The following is a 22,988-nucleotide window of genomic DNA, read 5'->3' as shown; positions in this document are numbered from 1 at the left end:
CAAACAGATCCACAACAGGTGCTTGTAAGAGACCACTATATGTGTCAGCTGTTCGACCCGCTGCACAGACTGACGTTCATCATACCAGTCACCTGATTGTTCCATCCAGACGAGATTGTTCAGCATCCACAGCGCTGGAATATTCCTGGGTAATGTGTCAGACTACACACACTGTTATCTTGCCCTGTATCACTTCTAAATGCCATTCAAACACTCCTTAAGGCAGTATACAGGTGAAGGTCCGGAGTAGAATAGGCCTTCGATAAGCCATGCTTGCCACAAAAGTCGTAAGAGGCGACTAACGGGATCGGGTGGTCAAGCTCGCTGACTTGGTTGACACATGTCATCGGTTCCATGACTCATGCTGTTGATCACTGGATTGTCTGGTCCAAACTCGATTATTCACAGACCGCCGCCATATAGCTGGAATATTGCTGATTCCGGCGCAAAACTAAACTCACTCACTCACTCACTCCATCAGACAGTCCTGGCAGCACCAAGTCGTGGTCAAACCCACATGGAACAAATGTCTGTGACCCATAAAATTCAATGGAGTGAGTTCTCCTAGATCAGATCATTCGTAAAAGCAACTATTTTACAACGTCGTTAGAAAATGGTCTAATGGATTAGAACCAAGAAGGAAACAGGTGTGTATAGATCAACCCTATCGGTGCTGCAGCGCTTGTTAACCGAGTTGTTCCCCTTTGAACATGTTTGCGGCAATGTTTTCCCCGTATTCGTGACACCTCAGCTTCACTCGATCGGTCACAAAGCTTCATATTTAGGTAGTATTGTGGGTTTGTCCTGCCTTTTAAGAAACAATCAAACGTAAGCAAGGGCTTATCTTATCGTGGTAACTACGTCCCTGGCTAGATACCGTTATTTCGTCGCCTGGTTTCCTGTACAAATGCTGTGCTGGCACTACTCGGTGTCAAATGAGCGCAACATACCTTCCAGGGAAAGAGACTGGTTTATTGGTATCGCGAGCTAACGACGCACATAGCGACCTAGTTTGGCTCACAGTCCCTGAACGGCATTACTTTCCTTACTGCCTGGCCCAGCCTGCAATGCTAAAGCCCTAAATGAAGCAAGTCTAGAATCTGCCATTCTGTGATGGGCGCCACAAATGCTCGTTTCTCCATAGCCATGTGGTGCCGTCAGGTAGTGAATCAAAAACATAAACCCAGTATAGTCGGCCTCAATGCGAAGTACTCTTTAAGTGAAGATTTCTTATTATTATGCTCTTATTATTATTGCCAAATACATATAGTCCCCAGCACTAGGTCTGCATTATATGGTCCCTGGGCTGATACAGGGGTTGGGGATGGGGGAGTTTTGCTGGTTTTCTATCTTCTCCGGTTGTCTTCACTACAAAGGAAAACACAGCTCTACCCTAGCTCATGTGATAGATTAGATGGGTTACACCTCCGTTTTCTGAACGGATGTGTTGTTCGTTTGGTTTGGTTTGGTTTGGTTTGGTTTGGTTTGGTTTTTGTTGTTTTGTTGTTGCTTTTGTTGTTGGTGGTGGTGGTTTTTTGTTGCTGTTGTTTTTGGGGGGTTTCGGTTTTGGTTTTTAGCATGTAGCAGGTAGGTGCGGTAGCCCAGTGGTTAAAGCGCCCGCTTCTCACTCGGTTCGGTTTCCACCTCCCACATAAGCAGAATGTGTGACGCCCATTTCTGGTGTTCTACTGAGATATTGCTGTAAGAGGCGTAAAACCCAAACTCACTCTCTCATCTAAACGTAGCATCGAGTACATCTATTGCTAGAAACTCAAACCCACTCAGTTCACCTTCGAACATCCGGGTCAGTCTCCAGCAAAGCTTGCTTGTCGTGAAATGCGACTATAACAGGATCCGAGAGATGAAGGTTGTTGGGGATCAGATTCGCTGTCTACGTGTCATTGTATCCAATTTACGTAGTTCTATGCTCATGAGGTTAATCACCGGATTATTAGATCCAAAATCGTGTATTTACAGACAGCCGTCACCAAACACGGTATTGTTTTAAACAATAACTTATCGTTATCATCTTAGTAATCGAATAATATATTTATATGTTTAAAGTATATCATCACGTGCCTGCAAATTCGTCATTTCCGATTTGGTTTTCAAATGTTGATTCAGGCATGGCAGTTTTCAGTCATAATTACATAAGTAAATAAATGAACACAACTTCATGTTGTGAGGCGAAAATGTTCACATTACCTACACCTGTTATCGCAAAACATCAAAAGTAAAGTTAGTTACTGACTAAGCATGATTTACATATGTACCATGTCATGTTACTGTATATACCCAGACTAGCAGTAAATTACCGACAACTGACGTCGCCCATGTTGAGCGTATGGGCGTACACTGAAATAGATTTACACGATATTCACGTGCCAATTAGAGCATAACGCCGCGGCCTTACCGTGGGGCCGCCCGGCCGGCAGTTGTACTGACATCGCTCTGCCACTCAAACTAGCCACAACACCCCCTCGTGCCGTCAGCCCATTGTTTGACACCGCCGCGAGAAAGCTCATCTATTTCTCAGGCAATGACATCTGTCCATCAATTTTCTGATATCGACAGGCGCGGAAGACTTCCCAGAGCTACAACTCCCCTTTCAGTTTTAAAGCAACTTTCCTTGAACATTATTAATGCTGGGGTTTTGCTTGTTACGGTCGAAGACCTTTCTCCAAATAGTGGCATCTCTGTTTGATGGAAAATAGGTCAAAACAACCAGACAGGATTATTTCGTCGAGACTGACAAATCAACGATATTCAGTACCACAATGAGTTGATAGTTTTTGATGTAGCAGGGGAGATAACGGCAGTTGGGATATGTAGCTACACTCCCATTCCCGTGCATGCCTTTGTTGCAACGTGCGAGTGACGTCAGGTCACGTGACGGGGTGGGCAGTATCGCTAATTGACGCGCGCCATTTTGACGAAGAGTGACACTGTCGCTTTGCAAGGTAAGCTACCAATAACCGAGCAGTATTGCCTGCTCAGAATTAGTTCCACAATTTCCATTTATCTTCCGAGCTGATTTAATGTCATTCATTAACATAGTCATGATGGAACAGGCCGAAGTGGAGTCGGAATGTTTCGCTGGCTTTTCGGCCTTCCCTGGCCATTTTGTGTGTTTATTTTATCATGCTATTTGCTACTTAGATACCGCGAGAAATTCGGCGAGTTTCGAGATGAATATTTCCTTTTTTCGGAGAGACATATGAGAATATGTTACACAAACGCATACAAACACCTTTCCTTAACTCTTCAAAAAGATTAATTGCTGATATAGCTGACCGCACTGCGTCTTGCAAGCCAACGTGCAGTAAATCGAATCTTAATGGCGCAATCTGTTGTTTTCTCACGATTATGATAACCATGGCACTTAAGGGATAAGACTTGATTTGAAATTTGGGGGGATTTTTCAAACGGAAACTCGTCAAAAAATGACCGACTTACTTACGGGAAATAAAATTGAAACCAATTGCTATCCAGCATAACATGGCGTTTAAGAATAAAGCGAGGACGTCTGAAGACAGCGTGTAGCTACCGGAGAACAATCGTCCCGAACAATCGCGTTCGTTGTGGGTTGAGCGGTCGCATGCTGACAGCGACTGTCACTGTCGGGTGATTGACAACTAGTGATGATTGTGGGTGGACCTTGGTGATGAGTTTTGTGTGGATTAATTATGACTGATTGACAGCAGAACGTTCTTTACACATGATTGGTGCCGAGCCGAGTGGCGTGTGCACGTAAATACCTACCTCGCTATCATGTGAGCAGTAGGGCAATGGCGACTCATTCACATGGGATGTCGGGGCAAATTGTAAGTTTTTGCGTGCAGCGACGCATGACGTGCTCAGTCGGTTTAATCTATAATAATGTCCCGTTATCTGGTAGATTGGCAGTTTTTAGCCTGTTTTAATTTGAGAGACACAGGAATAATCATTTTTTTCTATCGCATCGCATTTTCCATAAGGATCGGAACTAGATACCTATTAGATCAACATTGAAATTTTATTTATAGTTGCAATGTGACAGTTGAAACCTGGACAAAAATGGTGTTAATGATGAGTCAGATCACCATATGAAGTGAGCTTGAAAATCTGTGTCATAAATTATATTTTTCCAGAAATAGGCTCTTTGTGTATGTTGTTTAATTTTGAATACTTTTCTTCAAGTTTTAGATGTCCCTTGCCTCTTCATGAGCCTGTATTTGATTTCCTATCTAGTTGGTAATATGTACCTCCATATTATTTATTACAATATGAACAATCTTAATTCTGAAATGAGGCTTTGTGGAGCTTGTGAAAACTGTTTTCTTGTTTTACATTTATTTATGACTGAATTGTGGTATTAAACACTGAAATCATGAATAAAACAAACTCTGATCCATGGGAAGAATTTTAAGAAATATTAATGGATTAACTTTACCCAGTTAATGCTTAGTTTCCACTAGCTTGTACTGTGTAACGTGACTGGTAGCCTGTAATGTTCTATCTCTATCAACATTTGCCATATACAACAGTAACATGTTAACTCAAGGCTTTGTCACTTAAATCAGACTACATGCATCAGGAAATAACCCCCAAATCATACTGAAATCATGATAATTAGCTAGTTATGACTCAGAATTCAATATGGAGACATCACTTCAAAAATGAATCTTTGCTGACGTATCGTTTAGGGTACTTGTCCACATCATCTATACCTGCTAATAGGCCCATACTGAGGATCGTTGTGAATCATTACCAGCTGTCTCTTCCTCCCTCCCTCCCTCCCTCCTTCCCTCAGTCACTCACAAGATTTCTTAGAATATTGTTTAATGGATATGTTTATGTTACCAAATGTAAAAACTTCAGAAACTGTCATATCCTGCTAATCGGGAAAAGAATTTTTGTGGAAAATGTGAGTTAATTCAAAGTTTCTGTCCTATTAATTCCTAGGGTTTGTTTCCAGTGATGGAAAGTCAAGCATTTATGCATCTCCCTCTTTACTTGTATTGATATCAGAGAAGTACAAGTCACTTCCTTAAAATGGGATCCTTGAAGATCCTGGTTAGAACTGGTTTCCAGTGATGGAAAGTCAAGCATTTATGCATCTCCCTCTTTACTTATATTGATATCAGAGAAGTACAAGTCACTTCCTTAAAATGGGATCCTTGAAGATCCTGGTTAGAACTGGTTTCCAGTAACCAATGCTTGTAGTAAGAGGTGACATACAGGATTGAGGGGATCAGGCTTGCTGACTTATGTCATCATATCCCACTTGTGTAGATCAGTGCTCATGATGTTGATCTCTAGATTATTTACAGACTACCGCCATGTATCTGGAATAATGCTGAGTGCAGAATAAGACTGAACCCACTAACTCTTTAAAATGGGAATGGAAGTTGCTACTATAATAACATTAATTTGGAATATTTATTTGCAGTTTTTAATGAAGTTTGTTTCAGATTTGGGGTATCTGAAGATTAACACCTGATCTCAGTTGAATACACATGATTCAACCTTCTAAATGCCAAATGATTTATACCTTAGGAAACCCTAATCTTACTGGGAAAATCATACAGTAATTTATTGTACACTAAACGTTTTAGAATATGTCTCAGTTGTATATGTATCTCATCGTCATACTGGCTTCCAAGTAGAGAACATCGTCCATTACATGTTAGAATAAAATGTTAATTATTAAACAGTCGCATGACGATGAGAATCAGTTGTTATAGCAACCTATGCATGTTATAAATGGGGATTTACTGGATTGGATGGGTTGACTAGGTGGGGTGAGTTTCTTTCTTACACTGCATTTGACAGTATTCCAGCAATATCACAATGTGAATCCCTTCAAATCAGTTCAAATGTGCTTCTCATACTGAGCCCATGGGAGTTATCAAACTCCGATCTTCAGCAGTTGATGTGATGATTGGACGCTTTATTCTGTGACATAGTGTTAACAGCATGGTCTCCTTGATTTGTGAAAATGTACACATCTGATAGCTCAGCTGTATAATATACCATCCTATATAAACCTACTACCGGCCACTTTATCTCCATCCAATGTCCTCAGATATGTAACATGTCTAACAACCTTGTGATATATATGGTTACTGGTGTAAGTCCGTGGGTCTGGTGACCATGACCCTTGCACGTATCCATTAGTCTCTCTTCCCTAAGATGTTGTCGACTGCTTTCCACTGGTTGTTATTATTGTCAAAGATGTCTTGGAGGGTATCGGAAGATGCAAAAGATCGTTCAGTTTCTAGAGCTGATCACCTCAGTAAGATGTGTTCTACTGATTCGTCCCCTTTACAAAGTTTTGGTGAGTCAGTCAAACCAAATCGATGGAGATATTCTGATCTACCTTGTGATATATCTGTATTAAGTGTATTCTCCGAAATACTGTTAGTGAAACTTGCCTCTTTGACCCATATTGTATACACATACATATCAGGTAACGTATCTGTACTGTGTACTATTTTGTACTGTAGGTCGAATGGCCTTATATACAAATAAACTATCTTCTTCTCCTTTTTCTTCTTCCTCTTGGCTACCTCCAGAGGATCAAAAATCCCATTGCCCATCTCCCAACGCTCAGGACAAGTCAGTTTTCATTTCAGGCACTCAAATAATGGTATCTTACTTGTCCGTGGGCTACTAGATAATTTCCACTTATGGTTTCAAACTGCAAATAAATTTGCATTTCAGTTCATATCTGCTCTTAATGTAGCAATTAAATTTCACATTACTAATAAAGTAGAGTTATCGTTCTTTGAAATATATCACATTTCAATAAACAGAGCAGTAAACATTGACATCAAACATCGTGTCATTAAGTCAGGGCAAGTGGAAAATTGGTCAAGATAATTTACTATTTTGAAAAAAAATGGAACCCCTGTACCTGACTGTCCCTGTGAGGTGACTGAGCACATGATATTGAACCTCACAGGTCAGGATGTCGCTCTCAGTATGAGTCCCAGCCTGGTCTATTCAAGACTCAACTGTTCACAGACTGGTCAGTGTGCATGAAAATACATAGATCTTAGCTTTGAAAGTCATGAAGAAAGGAAGTTCAGTGTTAAAAATTAGAAATTATAATCACTGTTTCCTTGATGCAATGTTTTCCTGAAAGACTTATCATGTATAAATATGTATAAATGTATAAATATACTAACCACATAAAGAAAATGTGCATTTTCAAAATAATATCCCAGTTGATAAGTACAATAACAATGTCAAAGGTACATATAAACTTAAATGGAAGGATCATGAGACCATAACAAGTCGCGACAATTTCAGTTGAAATGTCATTCACAATGACGTCATGAGTCCACAAGCGGGACAGAGTCAAACATTCATGTTACAAGCTCAATAATGGGTGTGTCCACCAGTGGCATTGAGAACAGCAATGCATCGATGATGAGCTTATCAAACATGCAAGGTAGGCTTGTGGAATGTCACACCAGATTCCCTCAAGTTCTGTTGCAAGGTCAAGGACGTTATCTGGCGGATGGGGAACACAGCGTAGCCGTCAAATCCATCTCATTCCAAACATGCTCATGCTGTATGGAAAGAGATCCGGTGAATGTGCAGCAGGCCAAGGCAGTAAGCCAATGTTGTGGTGTTGCGAGAAATCCATAGCAACCCTTGCTGTGTGAGGGTAGGTACTGTCCTGTTGGAATGTTAACCCAGGCCATTACGTTGCAGTGAAGTAATTGCCACAGGTTGAAGAATCTGATCCCTGTAGCCCACACCAGTTAAGTTGCCTGAACATTCACCAAAGGAGTTCTTTGGCATGCTGTTTTTCCACCCCAAATCATCACAGAAGAACCACTAAAGCGATTCTTCTCCAAGACACAGGCTTGTGCATAACATTCTCTCACCAAAGGAGTTCTTTGGCATGCTGTTATTCCACCCCAAATCATCACGAAAGTACCACTAAAGCGATTCTTCTCCAAGACACAGGCTTGTGCATAACATTCTCTCACCAAAGGAGTTCTTTGGCATGCTGTTATTCCACCCCAAATCATCACGGAAGTACCACTAAAGTGATTCCTCTCCAAGACACAGGCTTGTGCATAACATTCTCTCGCCAAAGTTCTTTGGCATGCTGTTATTCCACCCCAAATCATCACGGAAGTACCACTAAAGCGATTCTTCTCCAAGACACAGGCTTGTGCATAACATTCTCTCACCAAAGGAGTTCTTTGGCATGCTGTTATTCCACCCCAAATCATCACAGAAGTACCACTAAAGTGATTCCTCTCCAAGACACAGGCTTGTGCATAACATTCTCTCACCAAAGGAGTTCTTTGGCATGCTGTTATTCCACCCCAAATCATCACGGAAGTACCACTAAAGCGATTCTTCTCCAAGACACAGGCTTGTGCATAACATTCTCTCACCAAAGGAGTTCTTTGGCATGCTGTTATTCCATCCCAAATCATCACGAAAGTACCACTAAAGTGATTCCTCTCCAAGACACAGGCTTGTGCATAACATTCTCTCACCAAAGGAGTTCTTTGGCATGCTGTTATTCCACCCCAAATCATCACAGAAGTACCACTAAAGCGATTCTTCTCCAAGACACAGGCTTGTGCATAACATTCTCTCACCAAAGGAGTTCTTTGGCATGCTGTTATTCCACCCCAAATCATCACGAAAGTACCACTAAAGTGATTCCTCTCCAAGACACAGGCTTGTGCATAACATTCTCTCGCCAAAGGAGTTCTTTGGCATGCTATTATTCCACCCCAAATCATCACGAAAGTACCACTAAAGCGATTCTTCTCCAAGACACAGGCTTGTGCATAACATTCTCTCGCCAAAGGAGTTCTTTGGCATGCTGTTATTCCACCCCAAATCATCACAGAAGTACCACTAAAGCGATTCTTCTCCAAGACACAGGCTTGTGCATAACATTCTCTCACCAAAGGAGTTCTTTGGCATGCTGTTATTCCACCCCAAATCATCACGAAAGTACCACTAAAGTGATTCCTCTCCAAGACACAGGCTTGTGCATAACATTCTCCCATGCATCAATAGGCACGTTGATGTCCATCACTATGGGAAATGTTAAACCTGGACATAACTGTAATTTGTTAAAGAACAACCTTTCTCCACCAAAACAAGGGTCTGTGGGCATGATTTCGTCACCACATTAGTCAACCTTCTGGATGATGTAATCAGCCTAGGTCATGTGGAGGGGCAACATAGGCTCATCCCGTAGTGACATAAACAGTGTCAAACTCTGTTGGGGTGGTCTGAGCAATCATCACTGCAGTCTGAAACTCGTGACAGAGATGGGCCACCCTTATCCATCTGTCCTGTCTTGGTGTTGTTACATGTGGACATCCAGAACTTGGCCGATAGGTGACATCATTGGTGTTCTGATAGCATTTCGCCAGTGCAGAAATTGTGTTCCGGTGGCATTGAAAAATGTGCAGCCACTTGTCGTTGAGACATTCCCCCACAGGCTATCCCAATTGCCTCATGTGCAGACATTAGCCTTGCCATGCTATGTGTTTCAATAGCCGTACAATTTTTTTAACAATCGCAAGGGCAGGGGTTGAGTTTTTCTAAGTGACAGTATTGTGTGGCATTCATTTGCTCAAATTCTCTTTCCCGAAATACACATGCAACAACATATTGCACACCTAAAGGTGAAACCAGTGATGTCCGGGAACATGTCACATGCATGCATGTAGGATACATGTCAGTTATCAGTTAAAATCCTTATGTGTCTACACAGGTTTGATAAATTTAGATTTAAAATTTTTGTGTGCACAGTTTGTTTATCATGTGTTTAGTATAAACTGAAAGGCCCTCCTCGATGTTAAACTTAAAGACCACTTCTATAAAGAACCTTAGAACAGCTGCAGCATTAATATTTCAAGTACATTTTAATGTCAGTTTTCTACATTCTAACCTATGTGACTGATAAATTTGGATCAAATTTAAATTTTTATAGTTTTACATTTTTCTACAATCTAAGGTATTTGTATTGTTTTATCATCTGGGAATGTTCACAGTGTCACTGCCGCCTTATATGCAGGACAAGGTAACTTAGGGATATTGGTATTTTTAGGATTGGTATTTTACCAGTGTGTCATCGAGTATTCATGATTTCAGAATTTATATATATCCCTAACTATTTTTGTCCAGTATGGCGGAAACAGTGCTGAGTGTGGAGTAACACTAAACAAACTGACTGAAGACTAAAATCAGGCCTCTGACTCCTTGCAACAACAATATATATATCAAGGGTTTGGGAAAGGCAGGGGCCATGGACCATTTTGCATATTTTAATAAAAAATGGCTCATTAAAATTTTGAAATTTACTATTGATACAAGGGCAGTGGCCCACTCTGAATTCACAAAATGGCTAATAATCCTGAACACGGCTTATTGTCAAAGTTCTCTTTCCCAAATCCTGTATCTCTACCTGAGTTTGTTTTCAGCAGAGTTGGAATGTGTTTTATTTACATGTATCTTGTCCCCACCCCTAGGCTTCATGTGACACAGGCAGGGTGGGGCCATGTCTGTGGTCCCCCAGCCCCCATCGTATCAGGAAGCACAGATCTTGGCTCAAGCTCAGGCTGTGGCCTCCGGTGCCTCTGTCGTGCAAGATGTTGGAGGGTGAGTGGCTGTCATGCTGAAAGAGTGGGAGGGGCAGAGGGGATATCCAAGGGGGTCACAGATTCCCAATACGGCATTCCTGCATTTGTATTTGATTGAGTATATGTTTCAACTTCTAATGTGTAATAATCTCAGGTGTAACAGTCCGAGTTGAAGTTGACACTGGTCATACTTTTGATTCATACAGAACCTATTTTTACATCAAAATCCATGGGACTGTAACCATGGTGATGGGACTTGTTCCGTATTTACATTGTTTCAGTATATATTTTTTTTCTACCATCAGTCAAATTAGTGCTAAGCCCTTAATGATACAAGTCATTAGGAAGGAAATATATATTTTTGAAAAGGGTTGAATCTTTGACGTTTTGACTGTATGGAGATATGGAGAAATCTAACTTTGAATAAATTCCACTTTACAAAATTTTGCTCAAATGTTAATTTCACTGAACAGCATGTTTTATGTTTTCACTCTTGGTGTGGTCTGTCAGTCCTGGGGGATGTCACACCAGAGTTACCTCCCTTATTCTAAGTCAGACTGCATAGCTATCAAATGAATCACAAACTGAACCCATTTCTTTTTCTTTTCATGTATTATATATTTGGCTCCCATTTCTCACTGAAAAGTCTTGTTGGTCATTTGGTTTGGTCAAGTTTTTATGGTTTTGTTGTTGTACCATTAAACCACATAGATTTGTATGTGTATCCCCAGTTTGTGATAGGCTGAAAAGGTCATTGTCTCTCTCACTCACTCTTCAGTACCTGACAGCTGACGTTTTATTGTTGATATTTCAGAGCTACCACCATCATAACAGTGGGACAGCCTGTGGGTGGCGCCACTGTGTCCGAGGCTGAGGCCCTACAGGTGGAGAACTATAAACAGGCCATATACAGGTACATTCATCATATGTAGGTCCAGGGTCCTCACTATGCTAGGCCTCTTGATACATTTCCACTGTTCTCAAGATCACAGAGGTACCCATTCACCCAACATTTTTATGAATCATTCAAATGCCAAATCCAAGGGCCTGTAAGACTCCAAAGGTGCTACTACTGGTTCCCAGCTCCATCGGTGCCCACAAGTTTGCAATATTTGAGATAGGGCCAAGCTTACATCCGATACCAGATTTCTGGTGACAAAAGTATATTTAAGAACCAGTTCAGGTTCAAAACTGAATGACCACCAAATATGACTTTACTAGATGAGACCAAGTGTTCTTTGTCAGCAGCATTTCTAAGGTCTGGTGAAGTGTCATGACCTATTTACAGCCTATTACTAACTAGATCACCTTGATGCAAGGTAGCACCTAAGTACTGTTTTTTGTATGTCTGGAGTTGAACAGGGAATCTTCCACTTCTTAGGGAAAAGCTGCATCCACTACACCATGAGGTTGTATCCTCACAACAGAAGTATGACCACGTGAGTCACTGGTTCATATTTGAATACTTGCAGGCCAAGTTATGTAGCAGGGATATTGCAGAGAGAGGCATAAACATGATTAAGCAATGAGGTTTTTGTGTTTTCCAGACACCCATTGTTTCCGCTTATGGCGTTACTGTTTGAGAAATGTGAGCAAGCCTCCCACTCCCACGACTGCCCGACTTCTGAGAGCTTTGATGTTGACATCCAGGCCTTTGTACAGCACCAGGAAAAGGAACATAAGGCCTTCTTCAGCGATGATAATGAACTTGATAATTTGGTAAGTATCTCCTGACTCCTGCGGCTCACACATGGACAGCTGCTTGTGAACATGGGTGACCCCTGAACACTTAGCATCTAACAGCGGCAACATATTTAACGGAAAATAAACTTTAAGTCAAAATTAGATGCAGGTCAATCAATTGAAGTTAACTGAACTGAAATTAGTTGAGATGAAATTGACTGATGAGAACTGAATTCCAGTTCTAATGTCTACTTTAAGGTAAGAAAATTTACATCAGGGACACAATGCTCAAAGAATGAACAGGGAAGGGGACACTGTAACTGATGGTATGGAATACAATAGCTGATATTAACCAGATAGCATACCTTGACAACTGATATTAACCAATGAATGGTAAAGAAATAGTGTCATTGATGTGGCATATTGTTTCAATGGGAATAATTCTAAAAGGCTCAATATGAAAACTATTTCATCAATAGTGTCTTTCATGAATTATTTTAACAAAATAGAGTTTTAATTTATGTGCCCAATCCTTATTCTTAGGTCACTTTAAGTTTAAACATGTTAAACTATGTTCAGAGCACTTGATTTTGTCAGTCATCTATACATATATGTGTCACCACTTGCATGTGATGTGAAATATGCTGATTCCATAAAGACCTTTTTGCAGATTGGCTTAAAAGTGTGTCTCCAAAAATCATACATCACTTAGTGATCATCAATCTCTATTATCTGTATCAAAAGGCATTCCTTTCAATAGATTTAAGAGACAGGGGTATGGGTGAATGATGTTAAACAGATGAGAGAACATGAAAACAGAAGCAGGATACAAAGTACATGTAAACATATCTCATAATTTCGATTTCATATTCTTGGTAAAGTACACATTATAGTACTTTTTTTGGTTGAGTCCCTTCTGGGATTCAAACTCGCACCCTCAGATTGAGTCACCTAATCGCCAGCCGCTGCGACTTCCACAAAAAATGAAAGTCAGACAACGGGTAGCCAAGACTGCGTACTTTGTGTACCCCTCTGTGTAGATTGGCACGGCTCCCACTGCCAAAAACTATGATTACACAATGCCATTTAGAAAGTGGTCAGATATAACATATGTCATATTTTGGGGTAAGAGTTCCACCCGTAACCCCCACCCCAATCAAAAGCCAGAATTACAAACTGGCATGCATACCTCACCCTAAATATACATTCAGTAAACTAGAACAGATATGAAAAACACATCAATGAACTTGTTTCAGTGCAGGAATATTACACCGGGGAAGGTGGCAGTATTCTATGTAAAAAGATGGGGGTTGCAGGCGGAACTCTTTCCATATTTTGGATTTGGTAAACACATCATGGAAATATTTTGTTAAATTCAACACATTTTAGGCAGAGGAGTGATCTGATATTATCTCATGTGATAACATTTAATTGTTAGTTTAATTCTTACATGTTGTGGTGGTTGTATATATTCATTTGACCTTTAGTTATATACTTATAATCTTTTTGACTTGAGCCTTCTGTATGTTCTAATTGGTAAGAAATAATTAGGCATGGTAACTTTAACAGTGAGATAGTTGACACCTGGAAAGCCTAACTGAGCTTGGGGGATTAGCTGATCTGACACTGATTGGTCCCAGGACAGGGGTATAAGTGGTATAACCTGTGTGCAGCCATGTCAGAGAGTATCACCCGTTTAGCCATCTTGTTGAAGTGAGTCAGTAGGTGACTGACTGCCAGGCTATAAGGTGTATATCACATAGTTCCAATAGATAGCATTACATCACCACCACCTGGTGGAGTAGGACAAATAGACTGTGTGAAATATCTAGACTTTGGTGGGAAAAGGGTATTGTTGATCTCAGGACTAGCAGAATAGTTGTTTTAACCCAGGTTTGTATTATAACTCGTCAAATTTGGACATCATTAAAACCTGTGAGAAAAAATTTGTGCTCTGTGCTAAATAGCAAATTAGATGCCAGTATACTAATTTTTTAATCTGCTAATACCCTGTGAAAATGTGATGAAAGTTTAAAAAACAGGTGTCAGATTTGGCACCCACAAATAGTAGTAAACAACATTCACTCTTTCACACAGTTTATTAACTAAACTTGCTATGCTTGATATGTTTTAATTCTGTTACTGTCTAAACATGCTTTGGAAGACAACTTTCTTCCTCCCCTGTGTTCATTGTTGCAAATGCTTAACATGGGGAGACTAGCATGATTGCTGAAGACCAGTTCTATCTCAGATCTCCATGGGAAGACAAGCATGATTGCTGAAGACCAGTTCTATCTCAGATCTATATACATGAGGAGACAAACATGAGTTGTTGAAGACCATGACTATCCCTGGTGTTTCCTCTCACATGAAGCTGACAGTAGTATAACTGCAGCACTGTTCAAAACATTTTTGATATAAGTCACTCACTGGTCACAAGGTGGACATCACGGGTACATCAACCCATGGGCCACAAGGACCAGTGAACAATACAGTTATCTTACTGAAGACCTTAATGTTAGTTTTTAACTGTTTGAAGCATGGGTATTGGATCGTATACTTCAGCCAACCTGAGTGAATAAAATGATTCGAATCTTGCATCTTGCAGTTTTTCCCACAGGAATTATTAGTAAAGTCAGGGCGGTGTGAACCCCTACTTAATATTCACAGGGACTACAGTTTGTCAAAATATATTTATTGGAATGCGAGGCAAATCTTTCTGTAGCCATCACTAGATTTTGGAGACGACACAAGAAAAAGAGATTCAGAGTTATGTACTCTCCATCAATAAGTTGTGTACATTCAAAATGATAGAAGAGCACTTAGCCAATCAGAAATTGACAGTTATGTGTAGGTACGATAACCTTATTTATGCATGACTAAACGATTGATGTGTTTTATATTGCAATATTAGCCACATTTGTGACTGACGGGATAACCAAGTATTCTGTCTTGTTCTCATGTTAAGATTAAACATGAAATCACCTGTCTAAATGTTGTTTTCAGATGGTTAAAGCAATACAAGTGCTACGAATTCATCTCTTGGAGCTAGAGAAAGTGAATGAACTGTGTAAAGACTTCTGTACACGATATATAGCGTGTTTGAAGGGCAAGCTGCAGAGTGAGAATCTATTGCGTATAGACAACATATATGACGACTCCTCGCCTCCCTTGCCAGGAACACCACAGCCTAGTCAGCCAACCAATTCCATGCAGGTTCAGCAACAAGTTGTCACCCCTGGGGTCGTGACCTCTGTTAACGGCAATGTTGTGATACAGCAAGGGATAGCCCAGCCTACTGTTTCCATGGCAACAATAAATCAAGGACAAATCGTGTCAGGGAATACAGTGTATCAGATGGTGCACACGCCTCAAGGAATCGTTGCACAACCCATTCAGGTGAGTCAGAAACTGCATACCATTGATCTGACCTGTGTGTTATCTGGGGCCTGTTGCCATGGTCACCATGTTGGTATCCACTGGTGAAGAATGATGCTCTGAACATTACTTTTCTAAATGTTTTTCTCATCCAAGTATTTCTTTAAATAATCTGTTTTGTGTAACCACAATAACTCTTTTGTGAAGGATAATTCATTCCCCTTTTAAAAGTTTCCGAAAAAATGTACTCCCCTGCATTTTGTGGAAAAGATCCTCTAGATTAGGTTAGGAGTTAGGTTGACATATTATTCTTGTAGAAGAATTTACCTGGGGAGAAAGAATCCTCTGTTATATCTGCATCTAATTTTTTGTCTCTCCAGATTCAAAGTACACCTTCAGTGCAAGCTCCAATCATGACCCCTACAGCAACTGTGATACATGGCAGCACCCCGCTGTCTCAGATAGGGGTGGTCGGGGCACCTGTTGTGTCACAAGTCAGTACGCCTACAGGTGAGTGCAGCACCCTGCTGTCTCAGGGGTGGTCGGGGCACCTGTTGTCACAAGTCAGTACACCTACAGGTGAGTGCAGTGCCCTCAGATAGCTGTCAGAACACCCATGTGTCTGGTTGGAGTGTCAAGATCGTCTGTTAAGTGAGCAAGAGTACACATTTAGATTACACCAGGTTTTAGATTTATCCAGGTCATTGCTAGTTTGTTCAAACTGTACCTGTTAGTTTCAAATTCAGTCAAGGTAATGTGGTGCAACATATTCAATGTAAACTATGGATGAACTATAAAATCCATGTGCAGCTATCATTTCATATACAAATTCTAGTACATTTTTGGTTGAGTTCCTGCTGGAATTTGAACCCGCTCTCTCAGAGTGAGTCATGTAATTGCCAGCACAGAAAGTCATCTGTCTAACCCGCTCAGCCACCACGACTTCCACAATATGGAAATATGAACATAATGCTATAAATGTATTTTTCAGAATCAAAAAGTATGAAGTTTTCCTGTATTTCAGCCTCTGTGGCACCTCAGGTGCCTTCGCAGATGTCAGCGGCCAGTCTCAGTGCATTGTTTGATGATGACGACTTCGGCAAGAAAAAGAGCAAGCGAGGGGTTCTTCCTAAACAGGCCACCCAGGTCATGAAAACATGGCTGTTTCAGCATATAGTGGTAGGTGCTCTTACTGACTATGGAGCAAGCTCACCCATTCAAATTTGGAGACAACATCCAAATATACAAACAATCAAAACAAATTAATGAAACTCTGAAGTCTTGGCAACATTTTTGAAACTTTTATCAAGTACTGGTAGCATTTGTATTAAAGACATTGGATGACATTCTTTTTGTCAGCCCAAGTCATTAGTCCTGTATTTCACTTTACTAATAGTACAGAGGTTAGTGATGTACAGAGCACAGAGGTTAGTGATGTCATGTGATTGTGACATGTTGGTATCCAGTCACAATGGTCTGCTAAACATTGAGATGCCAAGTTATTTCCTGGAGTAAAGGTCATATATTCAACTTAATCCCCAGAAAGGCTGCAGTAATGAATGCTGTTGTTTACTCAAATATAAAGAGCTGTATGAAGATGAATAATTTGTTGAAAGGATAACTTGCCTTTGAGTCCCTGATTTCAGGAACTATCAATTCTGTTTCAGCATCCATACCCAACAGAAGATGAGAAGAGACAAATAGCCAGTCAAACAAACCTGACCCTGCTTCAAGTAAATAATTGGTAAATAACCAAGCAGGCAAAAGCATTCTCAACTATACTATACAGAAACTATATTACAACTTTGTCCGGGTTGTGTCTAGACCGAGTGCTGTTTTCTTCTCTGAAAAACATAATTATTTTCATCCTGTGTTAAGTGTGTGCAGTATGATACTACTGAACACTGTTTAAAGCCATGTGCATCCTGATTTGCTCCAAAATCAGGTTCTCGGGAAGACATTTGTACCCAGGTTAACACTGGAGTCAGTGTCTTAGAATTATATCAGGATTGAAGCGTGGTATTTCAATAGTACAGGTACAAGCATGCATGCATGTAAGTATGTAACTACAGTGATATCGGTCCACACAAGATGGTAGCTACAGCTGATCTTCAGCAACCCATGCTTGTCATTTGAGATGTCCTTCAGAAATGGATGGTCAGACTAGCTGATTTGGTTGGTACATGTCATTGTGTGAAGATTGATGCTTACCATGTCATTGGATAACTAGCCCACTGTTTACAGACTGCCATCATATAGCTGTGTTAAGTAACAAGCATAGCAATACTGTTGAGAAATCTCAGCTCTCATCTTGTCTTAATACAGTCATCTTCCCTTGATCCAGGTTCATTAATGCCCGGCGCCGGATATTGCAGCCCATGTTAGATGCCAGTAACCCAGAAACTACCAAGACAAAGAAGAGTAAGCCCCAGACCCGGCCACAGCAGAGGTTCTGGCCAGACAGTATAGCCAATATCACACCCCAGCTGCCAGCTGCAGATGGTCAGCTTTGTGATAACCAGCAACAGCAACAGGTCATTGGTTCACAGGGACAGCCAATTGTGCTTCCTGGTAAGAATATTTTGGTCAGATTTCCCAAACAGGCTATGCTTGTTGTGAGTGAAGACCATTGCGTCCTTGATATTGCTGACTGGGATGATAAATTCATACAGTTTAGGTACAGAAGTTGCATAATTGTTTCATTAGGTAGAAAATAGCCTCTATTGGTGTTGGTGTCTACAAGGGAGATAACTCATACTTTTAAAAAAGCGTTGAAAATAGATGCATGAAATTATTTGAGTGTTATATTTGTTTCATAATAAAACACTATCTGTAGTGGTGCAGGCGATGGTGGTGTGGGTGGGGAGGAATAAATGGTAGAGAACTCTTGTTCAGATAAAGGTATACTAAAGAAATCACGGGTATTTGCATAAATCAATGATGGTTCATTACAAGGGAAGTAACTCTTTTTCAGTGATGACTGAAGGGCAGATAATCACATCACTTCCAAATATTCACCAGGCTTCCAGTTCTCCTCATGGCGAAGATGAAGGAATTAAGATGGAGGCCGAGCATGCAGGAGAAGAGTCTGACTCTAGTAAAGATGACAATTAGATGTTTTCTCGTTACATTTGCTCACTAAGTGAGATCGTATTTGTTCATTCTCATGTGTGCTTCCTATGATATGCCAAGTCCCAGAATGCACCATACAGAACGTCTTCTTGACTCTCCTCAGAGGGACATGGCAGCGTGTTTGTAACCTGTGTGTGTAGCATGGCTGCAAACAATTCTTTCTTTCTTCTTTCTGTCACCTTCTGTCTGCAAATCATAATGGCAGTAAGGAATAGCCAGGTGTGATTTTCAAATACAAACTACTTCTGTGTAAAATATTCTTATCTTTCAGATAACCATATTTTTCTTTCAGATATCATCTCCCTGTTTTGAAAACAAGCATCATGTATTTTGATAAATACTCTTGATGACTTGTTTCGATGGTTACAAATGATAAAAAGGGATCTGTTTACGTGTGAAGTTGATGCTAGACACATGCATTTTATGGAGGGCCTCAAAGTGTTCAAATCATCAGCTCGTCTTTCTTCTTGCACTGGTCAGTAGTGGCTTTATAATTGTTATTAGATTCAAACAGCACAGCATTCAGGATATTCAAATAGTCATATTTCTCATTCACAAGTTACAAAATTATTCTATCATGAATATTCTTTTAACCTTAAACAGACTTTCTTTTTTTTTGATGTTGGTGATATACTTGCCCCAGTCCCATTTATGAAAGTTTCTTGGGGTAAAACAGTGTATGTTGGTATTAGCAGGGCTGCAGTGTGTGGCCTTGACTTTGGTGCACCACATTTGTACTGGCATTTCTATCTAGTCATAAAATGACAGTTTTGTTCATTCAAAGTAGCAGAGATTTTGGTTATTTCTTTTCCATGTTATTAAATAATGTAAGGTTTGACTCTTGTCAAATTTCAGCATAATGATCACATGTCATATTCCGAACCGAAACAGACCAAACCAAAGGCCATGTAACGTAATACATACCAGGGTAAGATATGCACTTTACGTACCATTTCACCCTTAAGGTTTAAGTATATTATTCACAGTTATGTGCAAGGAAAGATATTCAGCAAGTCTGCATTTTTCAAGTTCTAGTCAAGAGTTTTGCTAACAAAAACACCAGTTTAACTTCTTTGAGTGGCATTTAAGAAACTGGGAGGTACAATAGAGACTAACTTTATGGATCACAGCTTCTTTGTTTCAGCAGTGTGATGTTTCAACACAGATTCTCTCTTTGACAATGAATCTACCAAATCGTCTCACTCACGAAATAATAAAGTTGTTATCCATAAAGTTTGTCTCTAAGACAAGTTGAGGGGACCTACCAAAATACTTCTAGGTAAATACAACTACAAAATGGGAGTACTTTACTGAGCAGCAAAAGAAACTTGGTTTTCGAAAAAATGAAATGTCATAAAAGTAAACATTCATGTCTATGTCTTCTATTTAAATACTTGACAAAAAGCCAGAGGAGTGTTTCTGTGCTGTTTCTTACACATGGATACTTCTCTGTGCTGCATCAGCTTTCTTCATCCAACATTTTGAATCATAAACGTCTTTGTTGTCTACCATTAGACCGGACCTATTTTCATTTCTTGGTTGATGGAATTTTGTCCACAGAAAACCTAAAGGAAGGAGAGACAAAAATATAATCACCGGTAGAAGTAATGTGCCCTTTAAATGTGAAAAGTATTTTACTTGGGAATTTATGAGTGGGGAAGGGAGAAAACAATCTAGAAGAAGTGTTCTTGTAAGAACATTTGTAAACGGTCTGTTAAGAACAGGCAGAAGCTGTGTTATTGTCACTGTACAGACAAAGGCTAGTGGATTACCCTTATGGTTAAAGTGTTTGCTTGTCACCTCATGTTCAGGTTCTGTTATCCCCATGTTACCCACAAGGATGCTAAAAAATACAAGTAACCACAGCAACAATAACGAAATAGGTATGGCTGTATAGATCTGTATCAGCACTGACCTCTCCTGGGGATGATAAAGCACAGAAATGTTCCAAGTACCATCAGTGAGTTAGGGAATTGCTTTACCCAAGTTGTAAATCCAGAGTAAGGGCTGTGTGCTCAGGGGGTTAATCCCTTAACTGCCAGTAGTACCGTTAGTATTGCTCAGACTGGTGATTATACAGAGTAAGGGCCTTCTGCTCTTTGGGTTTAGCCCTTATTGAGATCTCAGAAAAGTGCCAGTAGTACATTGGTTTTGTTCAGATGAGTGTTGATGTTCTTCTTGTTAAGTCCACATTCAGGAGAACATAAAGACTTTCCTAAAAAGTGTGAACCAGGTACGTTGCATTCACCGAGACCCCCATGATGCCATCCTCGATATCTCCCGGGTATACATTCCGATAAGTCTCCACTATACCCTGGATGCATCTATGGCTAAGCCCGATAAATTTATTACCTCCCTTGGCTGACTTTTTATCCAATCAGGTGTATATGCCGGGAAGTTGAGCGAGCCAAACACAACACACTTTCGCTTTTTTTAATTATCCAACCGATTAAACTTGGCAAAACAAACCATACAGAGGTTCTCTGAAAGAGGCAGAAGGAGTTCTTGCCTATATTTTTTTTTATCATTTCCGAACATATCAATGTGTCTGTATGATTTCATCCTCGAAAAAACCTTCGCAGTTGCAACCGCTATCGTTATTGACACTGGCAAGTTCAGTTATAATGGCGGCTTAGGTGATTGGCTGATTGTGAGGATGTGAGCCAGTAGAGGGAGTGAATAAAATTTTCCGACCGAGCTGTAGATGCGTCCAGGGTATAGTGGAGACTTATGAGAACGTATACCCTGGAGATATTAAGGATGCCATGATGTGTGTGAAACAACATTCTGCAAATTTGCTATACAAGCTGTTTCTTGCCAGAATTAGCTCCAAGCTCTGCTTATCTTAAAACAAAGCATACATTATTGCACTATTGTTGAATATGATGGGAGCTTGTTGCTGCCCCCTGTAATTATGTCGGGGAAGGTCGGGGAACATGCTCTTGTCATGCACAAAGCCTGTGATATTGCTGGAATACTGCTACAAGCATAGTGAAATGGCACTGACTCAGTAATAACTAATGTTCATTGAATTCTATTGTTGCACAGCTAGCTCACATGTTAGTTGAGGTCTTCCAGCCTACAGGTGTAGGTCAATGGCTTCCTCTAATTGTTAGCATAATGCCATTGTCTACATATGGTGCTATGTAGCTGTAGATCTGATGTATAGGGATCACAATGGCTAGGCTTGTTTTCAGCATGTACATAGCAGGTCTTCCTGGACAGGTATCTTCTATTTCAGTAGAGCTATTGCTGTGTTTATGTCTAACTGTTATAAAATTTCAACCTGTTTTGTTTTCCAACAATGCTTATCTGGAAAATGTTGGAAAAAATATTTCTTTTTAGTGCACCCTGATGTGTTCTAGATCAGCTTGTAACATCATCATAACTTACTCTATTCTCAGGAGAAAATATATACCTGGAATTCTTGAAAAAGATTGTTTCTGGTTTTTGTATGTTTATCAGATTTGATATGAATAATATACACACAGTCTGGGTCCCGTAACACAATATTGTTGCAACTCCTTACTCTCATGCTTAAACATCTCTGTAGTCCCATAACTCAGTGATAATTACACACCTGTGACAGCTAAGATTGTATCGTGAAAAAGGATTCCAATGTTTTGTGAAAATATTTTGCTTTTTCCTTTTTTACCAAGTTGGGGTGTCACTCCTTCATAAAATGTTCACGCGGGAATTGTATATTTCCTTGTATTTTTGCATGGGGAAATTTGTTAAGGAGAGAGGAAGACATAGCATGGCACAGACCTAAGAAATGTACAGATGGTACAATTTTATAGATGATCAACTTCTTTATTTTAAGAATTGCGACGTTTCGATAGAGGTTCTTATACCGTTTACAAGGATGTGGGGATTGATGGGGTACATCAGTTTATGTGCAAGATAAGATAGTGTGGTAACAATAACAAAAGGTGGGAAAACAAAGCATCAGAGAAAGTTTCCTGATGGGGTACAGTGACATGATAATGAGCTTAACCGAACAAAATTAGATGAGTGGGATTATCATGAAAATCAGTGAAAGGAAGTTAATTAGACCAAGGTTTGGGGGGGGTGTGGTGTGATACTCAGTGAGTATAGCATCATCTTATCTTGTCTATATCAGGGTGTATCCCATCATTCCCCCATGTTTGAAAACTGCATGAGTACCTATACCAAAGT

The 22,988-nt window shown here is 40.2% G+C and overlaps 1 protein-coding gene across 1 annotated transcript; it reads left to right on the top strand.

The window, feature by feature from the left end:
• Positions 1-2,878: 2,878 nt before the first annotated feature.
• LOC137286385 (homeobox protein PKNOX1-like) lies at positions 2,879-20,153 on the top strand. The gene is made up of 10 exons (XM_067818222.1): positions 2,879-2,960; positions 10,506-10,635; positions 11,431-11,529; positions 12,164-12,335; positions 15,306-15,698; positions 16,058-16,187; positions 16,702-16,856; positions 17,345-17,421; positions 18,022-18,248; positions 18,652-20,153. The coding sequence occupies exons 2-10, from the start codon at positions 10,535-10,537 to the stop codon at positions 18,789-18,791; spliced, it is 1,494 nt and encodes a 497-aa protein (XP_067674323.1). The 5' UTR covers positions 2,879-2,960; positions 10,506-10,534; the 3' UTR covers positions 18,792-20,153.
• Positions 20,154-22,988: the final 2,835 nt, after the last annotated feature.

Source organism: Haliotis asinina, chromosome 1, assembly GCF_037392515.1.
Source record: "Haliotis asinina isolate JCU_RB_2024 chromosome 1, JCU_Hal_asi_v2, whole genome shotgun sequence".
Classification (NCBI taxonomy): Eukaryota; Metazoa; Mollusca; class Gastropoda; order Lepetellida; family Haliotidae; genus Haliotis; species Haliotis asinina.
Note: the sequence above shows the minus strand (reverse complement) of the source record. Positions and strands in the feature narration are given on the sequence as shown.

Coding starts and splice junctions, on each gene's coding strand:
- LOC137286385 (XM_067818222.1), top strand. CDS start 10,535: ATGTCTGTGGTCCCCCAGCCCCCATCGTATCAGGAAGCACAGATCTTG. Junction 10,636..11,430: donor GTCGTGCAAGATGTTGGAGG/GTGAGTGGCTGT, acceptor TTGATATTTCAG/AGCTACCACCATCATAACAG. Junction 16,857..17,344: donor GGCTGTTTCAGCATATAGTG/GTAGGTGCTCTT, acceptor ATTCTGTTTCAG/CATCCATACCCAACAGAAGA.